The 14,522-nt window shown below is 44.8% G+C and overlaps 1 protein-coding gene across 4 annotated transcripts in view; it reads left to right on the forward strand.

The window, feature by feature from the left end:
- The window catches only part of DOCK9 (dedicator of cytokinesis 9), a 426,004-nt gene that overhangs the window by 265,160 nt on the left and 146,322 nt on the right, over positions 1–14,522 (forward strand). For all 4 annotated transcript variants that reach the window (XM_075336721.1, XM_075336720.1, XM_075336718.1 and 1 more), the window contains 4 exons: positions 9,221–9,295; positions 9,708–9,848; positions 12,346–12,549; positions 13,759–13,881. In XM_075336721.1, coding sequence (XP_075192836.1) covers positions 9,221–9,295; positions 9,708–9,848; positions 12,346–12,549; positions 13,759–13,881 — 543 coding nt within the window. The remainder of the gene's footprint in view (positions 1–9,220; positions 9,296–9,707; positions 9,849–12,345; positions 12,550–13,758; positions 13,882–14,522) is intronic.

Genomic DNA, 14,522 nt, shown 5'->3' on the forward strand with positions numbered 1-14,522 from the left:
TCCCCTGGAAGTGCTTTGTTTGTGGCTGGCTGTAAATGGACGGAGAGACGAACTGCTAATCAATGGGGGCAAGTCCAAGTCCCAACAAAACTTTGTGAAGTCTGGCTGAACCCGCCAAACCCAAACATAAATGAGTCAGTTTATCTCTACTTAAGGTGCAAACACAGCTTTCTGAAACTGGGCAGCTGTATCCCATGCACCAAGCCACTGTTCATGCTACTTGGTATAGCCCTCCATTGGCTGTAAACTTGAAATAAATCCCTTAGGATCCAAGGCACCGAAACTCCTCTATTCAGAAAAAAAAAAATCTTTATTGGTCCCAACATACACTGAAGAAAAATACAAAAACATGTTTTTGGTGTTTTTTGTATTTTCTTCTGTGTATGCTGGGACCAATAAAGGTTTTTTTCCTGAATAGAGGAGGAGTTTCAGTGCCTTGGATCCTATGGGATTTATTTCTGACACTGGGTATTTTAACCTTTGGTAATCTTCAGATTTTGTGATGACTTTCACAGTCCATGCACCCAGTGCCAAAACATGATTGAACCTCCACTTTATTTGAACATAGGTACTGTGTTCATTTTTTGTTTTGTAGGCCTCATTCCATTTTCGGTAAACAGTAGAATGATGTGCCTTATCAAAAAGCTATATCTAGGTCTCATCTGTCCATAAGAAGCGTTCCCAGAAGGATTTTGACTTGCTCGCGTATATTTTGGCAACTGCAGTTTAGCTTTTTCATGTTTTTATCAGAAGTGAGGTCCTCCTGGGTTACCTGCCATATTTCATTTAAATGTCTACAGATAGTTTGCGCTGACACTCGTGCACCCCGAACCTGCATGACAGTTTGAATTTCTTTGAAACTTGATTGGGGCTGCTTATTCACCTTAAGGTCTATCCTGCGTTCCAACCTTTCATCGATTTTTCTCTGCTGTCCACATCCATTGAGATTAGCTACAGTGCCATGATTAGTGAACTTTTTTATTACGTTCTGCACCATGGACAAAGGAACATCAAGATCTCTGGAGATGGACTTGCTGCTGTTGAAAGTCTTCAATAATTTTGGTTCTCAAGTCCTCAGACAGTTCTCTTCTCTTTCTGTTTTCCATGCTTAGTGTGGCACACACATTGCAAAGATTGAGTCAACTTCTCCCATTTTAATCTGGTTTCAGGTGTGATTTTCATATTGCCCACACCTGTCACTTAACATAGGTGAGTTTGAATGAGCATCACATGCTTGAAACAGCCCATTTCTTCATCGTTCCTTATGGGAGACCCAGACCATGGGTGTATAGCTTCTGCCTCCGGAGGACACACAAAGTACTACACTAAAAAGTGTAGCTCCTCCCTCCTAGCATATACACCCCCTGGATGACCAAATCTAGCCAGTTCAATGCTTTGTGTTCAGGAGGCACACATCCACACATGCATTCTCATCTGATTTTTGATTTTAAAGAGTTTGAAGAAAAGCGGGTCCAAGCCTGGACTCCCGGCATGTCCCTTCTCACCCCACTGTGTCGGCGGTGTTGTTAAGGTTGATTTCAAGGCTGGAGCCTTACATGCCGCGCTCCTTCGCCATCCCTCGGGCTCTGGCTTGAAGTGGGAGCCAACACGGTTCTCACTGCTTTGCAGGAGACCGGTCTCCATCCGCAGCCCTTTCAGAACCCTGCCGGACGGAGCACTCATCCCTCAGGGACCTGGCCATGCGTCTCATAAGCTAAGTATTGAGACGTTATTGTCAGGGGGGTCCCTTGTACTTTAATGTTGGGGAGAGTGTGTTTTGTACTATTTGTGACATTTCCGGCCGGTTCTCCGGTTTTCACCAGAGAACCGCGCCAACGGTGCCTGAGCGCCGGCCGCGTTCTAAAATTTAGGCCCCGGCTTCGGCTGCGGCCTAGTTTCGTTTTCACTGCCCCTGCATGTCAGTCATGTAGAGGGACAGTGCGGCGCCGCCCACCGGCCGTTCAGCAGAGGGGAGGACACTCGTCTCTGAGGAGATGTTTCCCTCCCCTGTATATCCCCTTGGCCCTCCGGTTCCCGCTCTTGGGCTATGTCCCGCCCCCCCTCCTCACTCAGCGCCATTTTATCAGCGTTCTCACACTGATCGGCGCTGGCTGCTGCATCTCTGCAATCTGTCTGGGGGTCCGAGCTGTGGAATCCGGAGGGCACATAAAACGGTCTGGTAAGCCACAACCTCTGGTTGTGGACTTTATTATACACTCTCTGGGGGTCATTCTGAAGGAGTGTATTCTTTACTGCAGAGCACCCACCTCAGCAGCATGTCTCACACTAGGAGCAAGGCTGCAAGGCTGTACTCAATATGCACTGCATGTAAGCTCGTACTGCCTGAACCGAGCACATACCCTCATTGTGATGCCTGCTCTAACATGGTGGTGCCTCAGCCTGGAGTCTCCCCAGTGGTCCCTCCGGCTGCTCCGGCCCCGGTGGCTGAACCCCCGGCTTGGGTTGAAGTGTTTTCTAAATCTATCTCCCAGTCCTTCGCCGACTCCATGGGACAGCTGTCCCGGACTCTGCTGAGCATGCATCAGCCCCCTTCTCAGGGTGCCTCTGCTGCTTCGGCTCGCTCTGCAGAGCTCACAGAGGATTCTTCATCTGCTCCCAGACCCCGTCCTCCTAAGAGGAGACGCAGGGACCCCTCTCCTTCCTCGTCCCGCGACTCCGATTCACGAGTCGACCCGCAGGACGAGGAGGATGTCTTTACTGGGGGCTCGGACGCTACCTCCATGTGCCCCATTGATCTGACCGAGGGTGACGCAGATGTGAGTGACTTGATTGCGTCCATTAATTCTGTACTGGACCTCAATCCGCCAGCATCAGAGGAGCAACCCTCTCTGGCAGAAAAGCACCAGTTTACCTTGCCTAAGAGAACAAGGAGTGTGTTCTTTAACCACTCCAGTTTTCAAGCCACTGTGTCCAAGCCCAGAGCCTGTCCTGACAAACGCTTTCCAAAGCGTGGTTCTGACGACCGTTATCCTTTTCCACCAGAGGTGGTCAAGGAGTGGGCTCACTCACCAAAGGTAGACCCTCCGGTGTCTAGACTCTCAGCCCGGACAGTTGTATCTGTGGCTGATGGCACCTCACTTAAGGATCCCACTGACCGCCAGGTTGACCTCCTGGCCAAGTCTGTCTATGAGGCGGCAGGGGCCTCGTTCTCCCCATCCTTTGCAGCAGTGTGGGCTCTCAAAGTCATCTCTGCTTCCCTAGAGGAGATGCATTCCCTCACTAGGGACTCTATGCCTGAATTGGTTGCCTTAACTTCCCAGGCTTCAGCCTTTTCAGCCTACGCCATGTCTGCCATGCTGGAGGCCTCTCACCGCACTGCGGTGGCCTCCACTAATTCCCTCGCTATCCGCAGGATCTTGTGGCTTCGACAGTGGAAGGCAGATGCTTCCTCAAAGAAGTACCTTGCTGGGCTCCCATTTGCTGGGTCCAGGCTGTTCGGTGAACAACTGGATGAAATAATTAAGGAGGCTACTGGCGGGAAGAGTACTTCCTTGCCGCAGACTAAAACCAGGAAACCTGTCCAGGGCAGGAACCAGTCGAGGTTTCGTTCCTTTCGTTCCTCCAACTGGTCGTCCGCTAAGCCCTCGGCCTCGTCCACTAACTCAGCCAAGGACCAGAAGCCCTCCTGGCGCAAGAAGCCGCGTCCACAAAAGACCGCAGGAGGTGCTGCCACCAAGGCAGCCTCCTCTTGACTATCTGGCCGAGCCAGCAACGTCCTTGGTCGGTGGCAGGCTCTCCCACTTTGGCGACGTGTGGTTTCAACACGTCTCCGATCAGTGGGTGCGGGATATCATCTCCCACGGCTACAGGATAGAATTCTCTTCCAGCCCGCCAAACAGATTTTTTCTGTCAACTCCCCCCTGCTCCAAGGCCGCCGCCTTCTCTCAGGCCGTGGCATCCTTGCAGGCCAGCGGAGTGATTGTACCGGTTCCCGCCAGGGAACGGTTCAGAGGTTTTTACTCAAATCTCTTCCTGGTCCCCAAAAAGGACGGTTCCTTCCGGCCCATCCTGGATCTCAAGCTTCTCAACAAGCATGTTCAGGTGCGGCATTTTCGCATGGAGTCTCTGCGATCAGTCATTGCCTCAATGACCCAAGGAGATTTCCTGGCATCCATCGACATCAGAGATGCCTATCTGCATGTGCCAATTGCAGTTTCACACCAGCGTTGGCTACGTTTTGCAGTCGGAGAGGAACATTTCCAATTCGTGGCTCTCCCCTTCGGGTTAGCCACGGCCCCTCGAGTATTTACCAAGGTCATGGCAGCAGTGGTTGCGGTTCTGCACCTCCAGGGGTTGGCAGTGACTCCATACCTGGACGACCTTCTTGTCAAGGCTTCATCCAGCGCAGACTGTCAGCGGAGTGTCTCGCTCACTCTCGCCACTCTTGTCCAATTCGGGTGGCTTGTCAATCTGCCCAAGTCCACTTTGACCCCGACCCAAGAACTCACGTACCTGGGGATGCAATTCGAGACTCTGCCGGCACTTGTCAAGCTGCCATTAGTCAAACAGCAGTCCCTCCATCTGGCGGTGCGCTCTCTGTTGAGGCCCCGCCGTCATTCCATCAGGCACCTCATGCAGGTGCTGGGTCAGATGGTGGCGTCAATGGAAGCGGTTCCCTTTGCCCAGTTCCATCTGCGTCCTCTGCAGCTGGACATTCTCCGCTGTTGGGACAAGCAGCCTTCTTCCTTGCACAGGTTGGTGGCTCTGTCGCCACAGACCAGGAGCTCTCTTCAGTGGTGGCTTCGGCCCCTCTCTCTGTCTCAGGGACGCTCCTTTCTGGCCCCGTCCTGGGTGATCCTCACCACGGATGCCAGTCTAACCGGCTGGGGAGCAGTATTTCTCCACCACCGAGCACAGGGCACTTGGACTCCGTCCGAATCAGCCCTCTCGATCAATGTGCTGGAAATCAGAGCTGTGCTCTTAGCTCTCATAGCCTTTCACCATCTGTTGGCGGGCAAGCACATTCGAGTCCAGTCAGACAATGCGACAGCAGTTGCCTACATCAATCACCAGGGCGGGACTCGCAGCCGCCTGGCAATGTTGGAGGTTCAACGCATCTTTCAGTGGACGGAGGACTCCAAGTCCACCATATCCGCAGTCCACATCCCAGGCGTAGAACACTGGGAGGCAGATTATCTCAGCCGTCAAACCGTGGACAACGGCGAGTGGGCTCTGCATCCGGCAGTGTTCCGGTCGATCTGCCGCAAGTGGGGAACTCCGGAAGTGGATCTAATGGCATCCCGGCACAACAACAAGGTCCCGGTTTACGTGGCTCGCTCCCACGATCCTCAGGCTTTTGCAGCGGACGCGCTGGTTCAGGATTGGTCCCAGTTCCATCTGTCTTACGTGTTTCCCCCTCTAGTTCTCTTGCCCAGAGTCCTGCGCAAGATCAGAATGGAGGGCCGTCGGGGTCATCCTCATTGCTCCGGACTGGCCCCGGCGAGCTTGGTACCCAGACCTGCTCCATCTGTCCGTAGAGGTGCCGTGGCATCTCCTGGACCGTCCAGACCTTCTCTCACAAGGTCCGTTTTTCCGCCAGAATTCTGCGGCTCTCAGATTGACGGCGTGGCTCTTGAGTCCTGGATCCTGACGGCCTCCGGCATTCCTCCCGAAGTCATCTCCACTATGACTCAGGCTCGGAAGTCTTCCTCGGCAAAGATTTACCACAGGACTTGGAGAATTTTCCTGTCCTGGTGTCGTTCTTCCGGCCACGCTTCTTGGCCTTTTGCCCTGCCAACCCTTCTGTCCTTCCTACAGTCTGGTCTGCGGCTAGGACTATCCCTCAATTCTCTCAAGGGACAGGTCTCGGCCCTGTCAGTGTTGTTCCAGCGGCGTATCGCCCGGCTGGCTCAGGTGCGCACCTTCATGCAGGGCGCATCTCACATCATTCCGCCTTACCGGCGACCTCTGGATCCCTGGGACCTTAATCTGGTCCTCACGGCCTTGCAGAAATCCCCTTTTGAGCCACTTAGGGAGGTTTCTTTGTCTCTTCTTTCACAGAAAGTGGTCTTTCTAGTGGCCATAACTTCCCTCAGGAGAGTCTCTGATTTGGCTGCGCTCTCCTCTGAGTCACCTTTTTTGGTTTTTCACCAAGATAAGGTGGTTCTTCGTCCGTCTCCGGACTTTCTTCCGAAGGTGGTATCTCCTTTCCACCTTAACCAGGATATTTCCCTGCCTTCCTTTTGTCCGGCTCCTGTTCATCGCTTTGAAAAAGCGTTGCATACTCTGGATCTGGTGTGGGCGCTCCGGATCTATGTGTCTCGCACCGCTGCTCTTAGGCGGTGCACCTCTCTCTTTGTGCTGACCACTGGTCAGCGTAAGGGCCTCTCGGCTTCTAAGCCGACCCTGGCTCGCTGAATTAGGTTGGCCATTTCTAATGCCTACCAGTGTTCTCAAGTGCCTTCCCCGCTGGGGATCAAGGCACACTCGACCAGAGCTGTCGGTGCCTCTTGGGCTTTTAGGCACCAGGCTACGGCTGCCACTTGGTCCAGTCTGCATACCTTTTCGAAGCACTACCAAGTGCATGCTCATGTTTCGGCAGATGCGAGCTTGGGCAGACGCATCCTTCAGGCGGCTGTCGCCCACTTGTGAAGTTAGGTTTCGCCTACTTCTCAGTTTTCTGTTTATTCCCACCCATGGACTGCTTTGGAACGTCCCATGGTCTGGGTCTCCCATAAGGAACGATGAAGAAAAAGAGAATTTTGTTTACTTACCGTAAATTCTTTTTCTTATAGTTCCGACATGGGAGACCCAGCACCCTCCCTGTTGCCTGTTGGCAGTTTTCTTGTTCCGTGTGTTTTCACTGGCTGTTGTTGTAGTCAGAGGTTCCGGTTGTTCCGGGTTTTGCTCTGTCTCTACTTGTGGGTGGATGTCCTCCTTCAGCTTTTGCACTAAACTGGCTAGATTTGGTCATCCAGGGGGTGTATATGCTAGGAGGGAGGAGCTACACTTTTTAGTGTAGTACTTTGTGTGTCCTCCGGAGGCAGAAGCTATACACCCATGGTCTGGGTCTCCCATGTCGGAACTATAAGAAAAATAATTTACGGTAAGTAAACAAAATTCTCTTTTTTTATGGTTTTGTGTGAAATTATGTCCATATTGCCTTTTTTCCTCAGTTTTTTTTTTTTTGTGTTGTTCAATACACTCAAAGTAAATAAATGTGCATTAACAAAGCATGTGTAATTGTATTAATTTTCTGGGATAAATACTTCATTTTCTGGAACAATTTCAAAAGTGCCAACACTTTTGGCCATGAGGAATATTTTTTTTGCAAGACGAGTTGTACTTTTGAATGATGCCATTCATTTTGTCAAATAGTGTACTGGAAAATGGGAGAAAAAAAATTCCAAGTGCAGTGAAATTGTATTTTGGAATTTGTGTTTACTCCGTACATTGTGTAGTTAAAATGATCTGGCAAAACAAGTTTACTAGTCAGTACAATTACATCGATACCAAACTTGTCCAATTTATTTTTTTTTTTCACTTTTTTAGTGGTGGGAAAAAAAATGAAAGTTTGCATAAAAAAAAGTATTGATTGTATCGTCATTTTCAGAAACCTATAACATTCTCTTTTTTTCGGTTAATGTTCAGATGTGTGAGGGCTTATTAAGCACGGGTCATCAATGTGTAACAGTATTATCAACCAGTAAGACTTTACATAAGGTTTATACATCCATTCTTGCGGTTGATTTTAAAGTAAGTATACCAGCCTTTTAAATTTCTGAAAGATTTATTCAACTCATGCAGTCTTGATTGTGAAATCTGGTGAAGGATCTGCTTAAAACAAAAAAAAGCACAAGATCAACAAATTTTATTGAAACCATAGAAGAAAATATTCTCCATGAGATCAGCAGATTCACCTCTTCAAGCAACTTTACCTTTCTTCAGAACTCACTGGCATAAAATGATTGTTTGGACAGTTTCTCTCATGTTCTTTATACCACCCAAATACTTTAGCTGAATCATAGTTCTCCACCACTTCCACACGAAAACCCCTAGTTGAAAGGTTCACGGATTGCCATTGTGGTTAAGCTAATACTGGAAGTGCAGCTCTGCAGTCATCGACTTTGGTTTGGACACAACTTTCACATCTGGAACTAAGCAAACGTTTCCATTATGGCATGACCGTGTGTTAATTGGACAAAATTAAAAACACTATGCTGAATACTTCTGTACACACAAGAAATCTGTTCAATTATGGCCTGGCAAACCTGTACGTTGCCGGAAAGCTTAATGAATTGCAGAATGAAAGCAGCTTCAATTTATCGTTAGATATGATCTTAATTATCTTTCTATTACTACCTGCCAAACCTAACAATGATGTTTAACTCATACTGTTTTCACTGTTCTAAAAACTGATGAATGCAGTATACAGGTTACAGGGTTAAATTATAGTACCCATCTGAAGCCTCATTATTCTTCTGGTATGCCTTGGACTTGGCCACTACACAGGCTTCTAGGCTACCTAATCGTTTAGCACAGATTGGTTAGCATAGCCATATTTCATCTTTGGGTGTCTTTAACAAATTCCATTTAGTGCCCTCAAATTATAAATCTATTTTTAGTTTAATTTTTGTAGCCTGTACATAATTCAGGTCCTATAGATTGTTTGATATCATTTTGGGCATTTGGCTCTGTATCCTTAACCGCTGACCCACAAAAGTTTCTCTTGGGCCTGATGATCATGTTGAAGGATGATAATTTGGCAGATATAGTCAGATGAACAGTTCCTAAAAGGCAGTTATCATCTAACCACACAAATAAGGTTCAGCAGTGCCCAGAAGTGATTTTTATCTCTTGAGTTGGACAGCACAATGGATAATGTTGGATTGCTGTACACATAAATCTTATTGACTGCATAATCTGTCTGCAAACGTTTTCAGAATTCATAATTGTTTTTAAAGGTGTGTATGATAATTCTGATTAGTATAATAGCCTGCTTCACACTTCCAACATTCACAGTTTGAGTGTAGACCATGATGCCTAGACCAGCCACGAGTCTTCTGACACAAACTCAACAGCCGCAGAGGCTTGAATGAGCTCAGGTTAGAAGACCCGTGGCTAAATGCACATGGTGGTGTATGTCGGATGTGTGAATCCAGCCTTAGAATTATTATTTTCTATCTTTTTGATTTTTATTTATTTTTTTTAATTTTTTTCTTTCAATTATTATTATGTGTTTTCACATTTATTGTTCCAGAGTGGAAGAGAAACGGAAGCCAAATTGAAAAATGAAAGCAGAGTGAAGCTTTTTGCCTTGGATTCAGATACACAGGTAATACCGTGTGCACAACGCTTCCCTGTTAGTATTAATCTGCTCATATGCTAGACTTTGCTGGTACGGGATGGTAAGTAGACCTGCTTTGCTAATTTACAATTGCTCTTGATTTCTAAGATTTGGATGTGATTTTGCTCAGAATTCTTAATGTCCACATGGGTGAATGTTATCACTTGATGTATTGTCATCTTGTGTACCATATATATAACTTTTTTTATTTTATAGCTATACAAATGTTGTGTCATTGTACATTGAGGTATTATTTGATATACAAAGAAGAAAATGCCATCTCTGCAGCCGCCATAAATATAGCCATACCATTTTCTAATATAAAAGATGCTGAACTTGACAATGACTTCCATTCTGCTGAATTTCACAATCTAATTGGCAATCTATTTTCTGCCTTTAGAAACTTGACTTTTCAGGAATTGAACCAGAGATAAAGCCCTTTGAAGAGAAATTTGGGAAAAGGATATTAGTGAAGTGCAATGATTTGTCTTTCAATCTCCAGTGTTGTGTGGCAGAAAATGAAGAAGGGCCGACGACGAATGTAAGGTTTTGGTTTATGTATTTTTTTTCTTTTACGTATTGCTTAACATCTTTGATTAAAGAATTAATCATAGTATAATCTAATTCTTCCATTAATTCTTCTTCAAATAGCAGATGACTGGAGACATACAATTGATTTTTTTCAACAAGTCCCCATCTAGTTTGCCTACAATTTAGCTTTACTAACCTGCTTAGGGTGAAACATACATTCTAGCTGGGACTGTATATGACCACATCATACCAAATCCTAATAGTGTGTACTTTACACACTGTTAGGATTCTGCTCTGATGTGTTGTGTGGTCGCCATGTGACTGCTGATATGTAATTTACATACTTACGATCATCTGCCGACCACTTTCTCTTCTTGCTTTTCCAAATGGAAGAGAACCTCACCTGTTTTCTGGGTGAGTCTTTCTACAGTATGTGTGTATATATATATATATATATATATATATATATATATATATATATATATATATATATATATATAATATATATATATATTATATATATATATATATATACATATTACTATATGCAGATATGCTGTAGCTGTGTGTACTAACATCAGTTTACAGTCACAATGATGAAATCATGAATTTATTATAATGGACTTTTTTTGCTCTATAGAAAGGGACGCATTCACTTATTTTGCACTGCGCCCAGATTGGCCAGACATGAAAAAGGTTAAGTGGACATTTATCTCATAGGTTGCTGACGTAAACTGTGTGACTCGGTTACAGGCATTTTTATATAGCCACTGAAATAACATCTGAGCTGTCGCCCGTGCTCTGTGGTTATTATTGTATGTAAGCCTTTTGACTTGCACAGTATATATAACCTGCGCTTTTTGCAGAATCATTTGTTTGGCTTAAATGGTTATGCTTACCTAAGCTATATATAGAAAATGCTTATTTGTACTCTCATTTTTGTATGGCGGCTACTCATTTAATTTTGCCTATTAGCTTAGAAGGAGGTTGAACAGTATTTATAAGGAACGAATAATAACAAGAATACATTTGTGACCTCCTCCCAGGCTGTTCTTTCAATGCTGCAATCATAATTTAGCTTTTTCCCCAATTTCCCTACATCTACGATTTTATTTATTTATTTTTTTTTAATGAAAGAAGTTTGTTAAATACTAATCTAACCCATGGTTGACCAATTGCTACAATCACTGTTTCAGTTCACCGTTAGAAGCATTGCTAATGTTCAGTGTTTATTGTTAATCCTATAAATTAGATGTATATGTGTTCACTGGTAAACTCCTAGTAGCCAGGTAGCTAAAGTTCTTAGAAATGTGGCACTAAACCGTTGCACTATTTAATTCTGTCAAATTGGCTTCTCCAGTTATAATAATGTCTCTTATTAGAAACGAGCGAACCTGAAAAGTTAAATTTGGTGTTTGTACAGTAACGTGGTCGAATTCGGAGTCTCTGTGCTTTACGTGCTGACCACTCGCGCGAGTATCAGTGTGCTCAGGTACGCTTGGTGTTTGGCCCAAGCGAGCCGCTTGCAGTGTTTGAACAGCTCACTCTGGGGCTAAAAATGGCATTATCGGATGTAGTGTGAAAAAAAAAAGGAAAAACCCTGCCCTCCCTCCCCCGGAAGTGTTCTGTTTATGGCTGGCTGTGTGTGGGCGGAGAGCCGAACTGCCCAATTAGTGACTTCCATTGGGTTTCAGGTCAAGTCCGGGTGCCAAACCAAACTTTATCTAAAGTCCGTCTGAATCCACGTAACTGAACTTCCACGGGTCTACTTATCTCGATTCCTAATGTCTATAGCATTTTGTCCACTGGAAATTATCTGTGTATACTCCAGGGGGACAGTTAGGTAGTTGTACTCTGTGGAAAGCTGATGGTCGAGCACGCACTCAGTCCAAAGCTGTTTTTTCCACCTCCGACCATACACATGTACACTCAGAGTATGCCACTGTTGGACACCTCTCCTCCAAGAAGAAAAGGCATGTTGAAATCTAACTCCCCCTAAAATGTAGTTCCAGCAGAGGCCCTCCCAACCTCACTAGAGTTTTGATTGGTCCCTTAAAATTGGTGGGTTTGGCATAGTGTGCATGGCACTCCTAATTTTTTGCCACATCTTGAGACAATGATTGGTGCACTTCCAAGAGTACAAATCACTATAGCAAGCTATATGCATAAAAATAGAGCCAAAAGGAAATGCTGGGAGAATTTTACTCTGAAGCCAGGAGGATTGTTAGTAGAGGTTTGGACTATTATACAAGCTGGTTCTCATAAACTGGCCAAGATAAATTACTTTACTGTTATCATTCATTATGTAAATGTCTGTTAACCTGTACTTTTTTCAATAATTAGAAATGTTGGTTCTTCTCCAAAGTTGGAAACAAATATTCTAAGCTTTTTCTTCCTTTTTTCATAAATTGTACTTTGTTGCCTAAGGTTTTACACTGAGGAATCAATAACCGTGTCTCTGAATTTCGTGTATTACTGTTTGACTCTTCCCTTTTCTTCCCGCTCAGGTGGAGCCATTCTTTGTTACGCTATCTCTGTTTGATATCAAAGCCAACAAAAAGATCTCTGCAGACTTTCCTGTGGACTTGAACCATGCCTCCGTGAGGCTAATGATCCCTCCTCCTCCTCAGCCGCTACTAAACGGCAGTGGCGACTATGGCCGCAGAATTTTAGGGTCTGTGCAGGAGACCATGCTGCAGTACCCCAAACAGGTAACAGCTAGTCTGTTTGTGGATTCTATTTTTCTTTAAAAACTTAACTGCTTCTAAATAATTGAGGCTCGAAGCTTATCAGTAACGGATAAGGAAATGGTAATGCATTCGAAGACGTTTCTAAATAATTGAAGTATCTTTGCATTTTACATGCTGTGCAGAGCTGAGTGCCCCCTTGTAAGGGGAATGAGGCGCTCACTAAAGTGCTGCGTGATCACAAGTAATAGATGATGGAAAATAGCTACTGATTACTCCGTGGGAGGAATCTACTTTCAGTTCATAATGTTTTCTTTTGTGCTAATGCTACAGGTTGTTTCTCCTTTTAATCTCCTTTACATTTAGCAGCCTGTGTGTTTAATGTATTCTTTGCTACCCACTGGTATAATAGGAGTGTGGAGAAGTCAGCATGTTTATTCACTATAACACAATGGATGGAATCAGAAATGTATTATCTATTGCTCCATTATACTCATCGCCAGACCTGTTCTCAAGGGAGATGCTGCATTTTAACTTCCATAATGATTAAACCTGGTATTGAAATGGAGCCCCTATCCTACTGTGATCTCCTATTGGTTGCGGATGTTTACATCCTTATCAAAATAATAGAAGGAAGTCACAAGCAATTATTATAGTATAATGATAGCAAAAGAAAGGGAAGGGGGGATCTGATAAGGAACATACCATCATGCTGTGTCCCTGTGTCTGGAGCTGTACATAGGGGTCCTGTAGATCAGCGCGTTTTATCATGTTAAGCTTGTCACTTTATTACTTTATAATTTTGTGCCAACCGGCTGATCTCTTCACACATTTGCACATTGACCTGAATACTGTGGCTACAAGGGCAAGTGATGTGGAAAGGACCACAGTGACCTCTCATAGCTGGGATGATGGGAATCACAGGGTGACTTGGTGCTTATTCCCTCCTGCAGTATTTATCACTTGCAAGGTAGATCAGGTTATAAAATCTTCCCCTCCTTCCCATCTGCTTACTGACCTCCTTATTGGATCCGTCCTCTATTAAAAAGGCTGCTGCTTTTATCTTGTTGGTAGCGGTTGTTCTGTACAGGATCTGCTAATAGACGATGATGAAGTGTTATGTAGAAGCTAACATGGTCCTAATCAGGTGTTCATCTTGTTTATCTGAAGTACCCATAAATAAATATGATGTGAGCTACAATACTATCTCTACCTACAATTTTTCTATTTCAGGGTATATTTTCTATAACGTGTCCCCATCCTGATATCTTCCTTGTGGCCAGGATAGAAAAGGTCCTTCAAGGCAGCATAACCCATTGTGCAGAACCTTACATGAAAAGCTCAGACTCCGCCAAGGTATGTGCTGAAAAAGTACGATGTATAAGACCATGGTCAAGTGTTAACGTATAATTATTAATGAGGGTAATGTGGGCAAAAAAAAAAGCACGTATATGTTGTGTGTTCTTATTGGCTCTTCACACTGTGAATGACTGGAAACAAGAGTTCTCTAACCTTTTAAATACTGTCCCAACTTATTGGGGAAAAAGGAAAAAATCACACATATGCACCTACAGAAATCTCCTATTTCTGTGGATTTAAACAAGAATGCTTCTATTCACTAACATGAAGCTATATTCATAAAGGTGCCTTAAAATAGTTATGTACATGTTCATACTATGAACACTGTCCCTTGCGAGGAAACTAGACTATGGGACTGGCTCCAACTCCAGGCGGCATTTACATGGCACTATTTTGGGTCAAAAATCCTATAAAACTATATTTCTAAGCTCTAGTTGCCTATACCGGTCCATAGTACAGAACGGGCTGCAGAGGAAACGCCAACGATCTGCTTTAAGTTTTATTTTAATTAAACTAGAAAGCCTTGTAAAGTCAAGATCGTGCTTGCTACATATCATCCCGAGCTGTTTTATATAGGGTGTAGCTAGTCCGTGACGGCAGGAGGTAATGGTTGCCACAACAATACACAGTTTTCTTTC

The sequence above is a fragment of the Anomaloglossus baeobatrachus genome, chromosome 2, assembly GCF_048569485.1.
Source record: "Anomaloglossus baeobatrachus isolate aAnoBae1 chromosome 2, aAnoBae1.hap1, whole genome shotgun sequence".
NCBI classification, from domain to species: Eukaryota; Metazoa; Chordata; class Amphibia; order Anura; family Aromobatidae; genus Anomaloglossus; species Anomaloglossus baeobatrachus.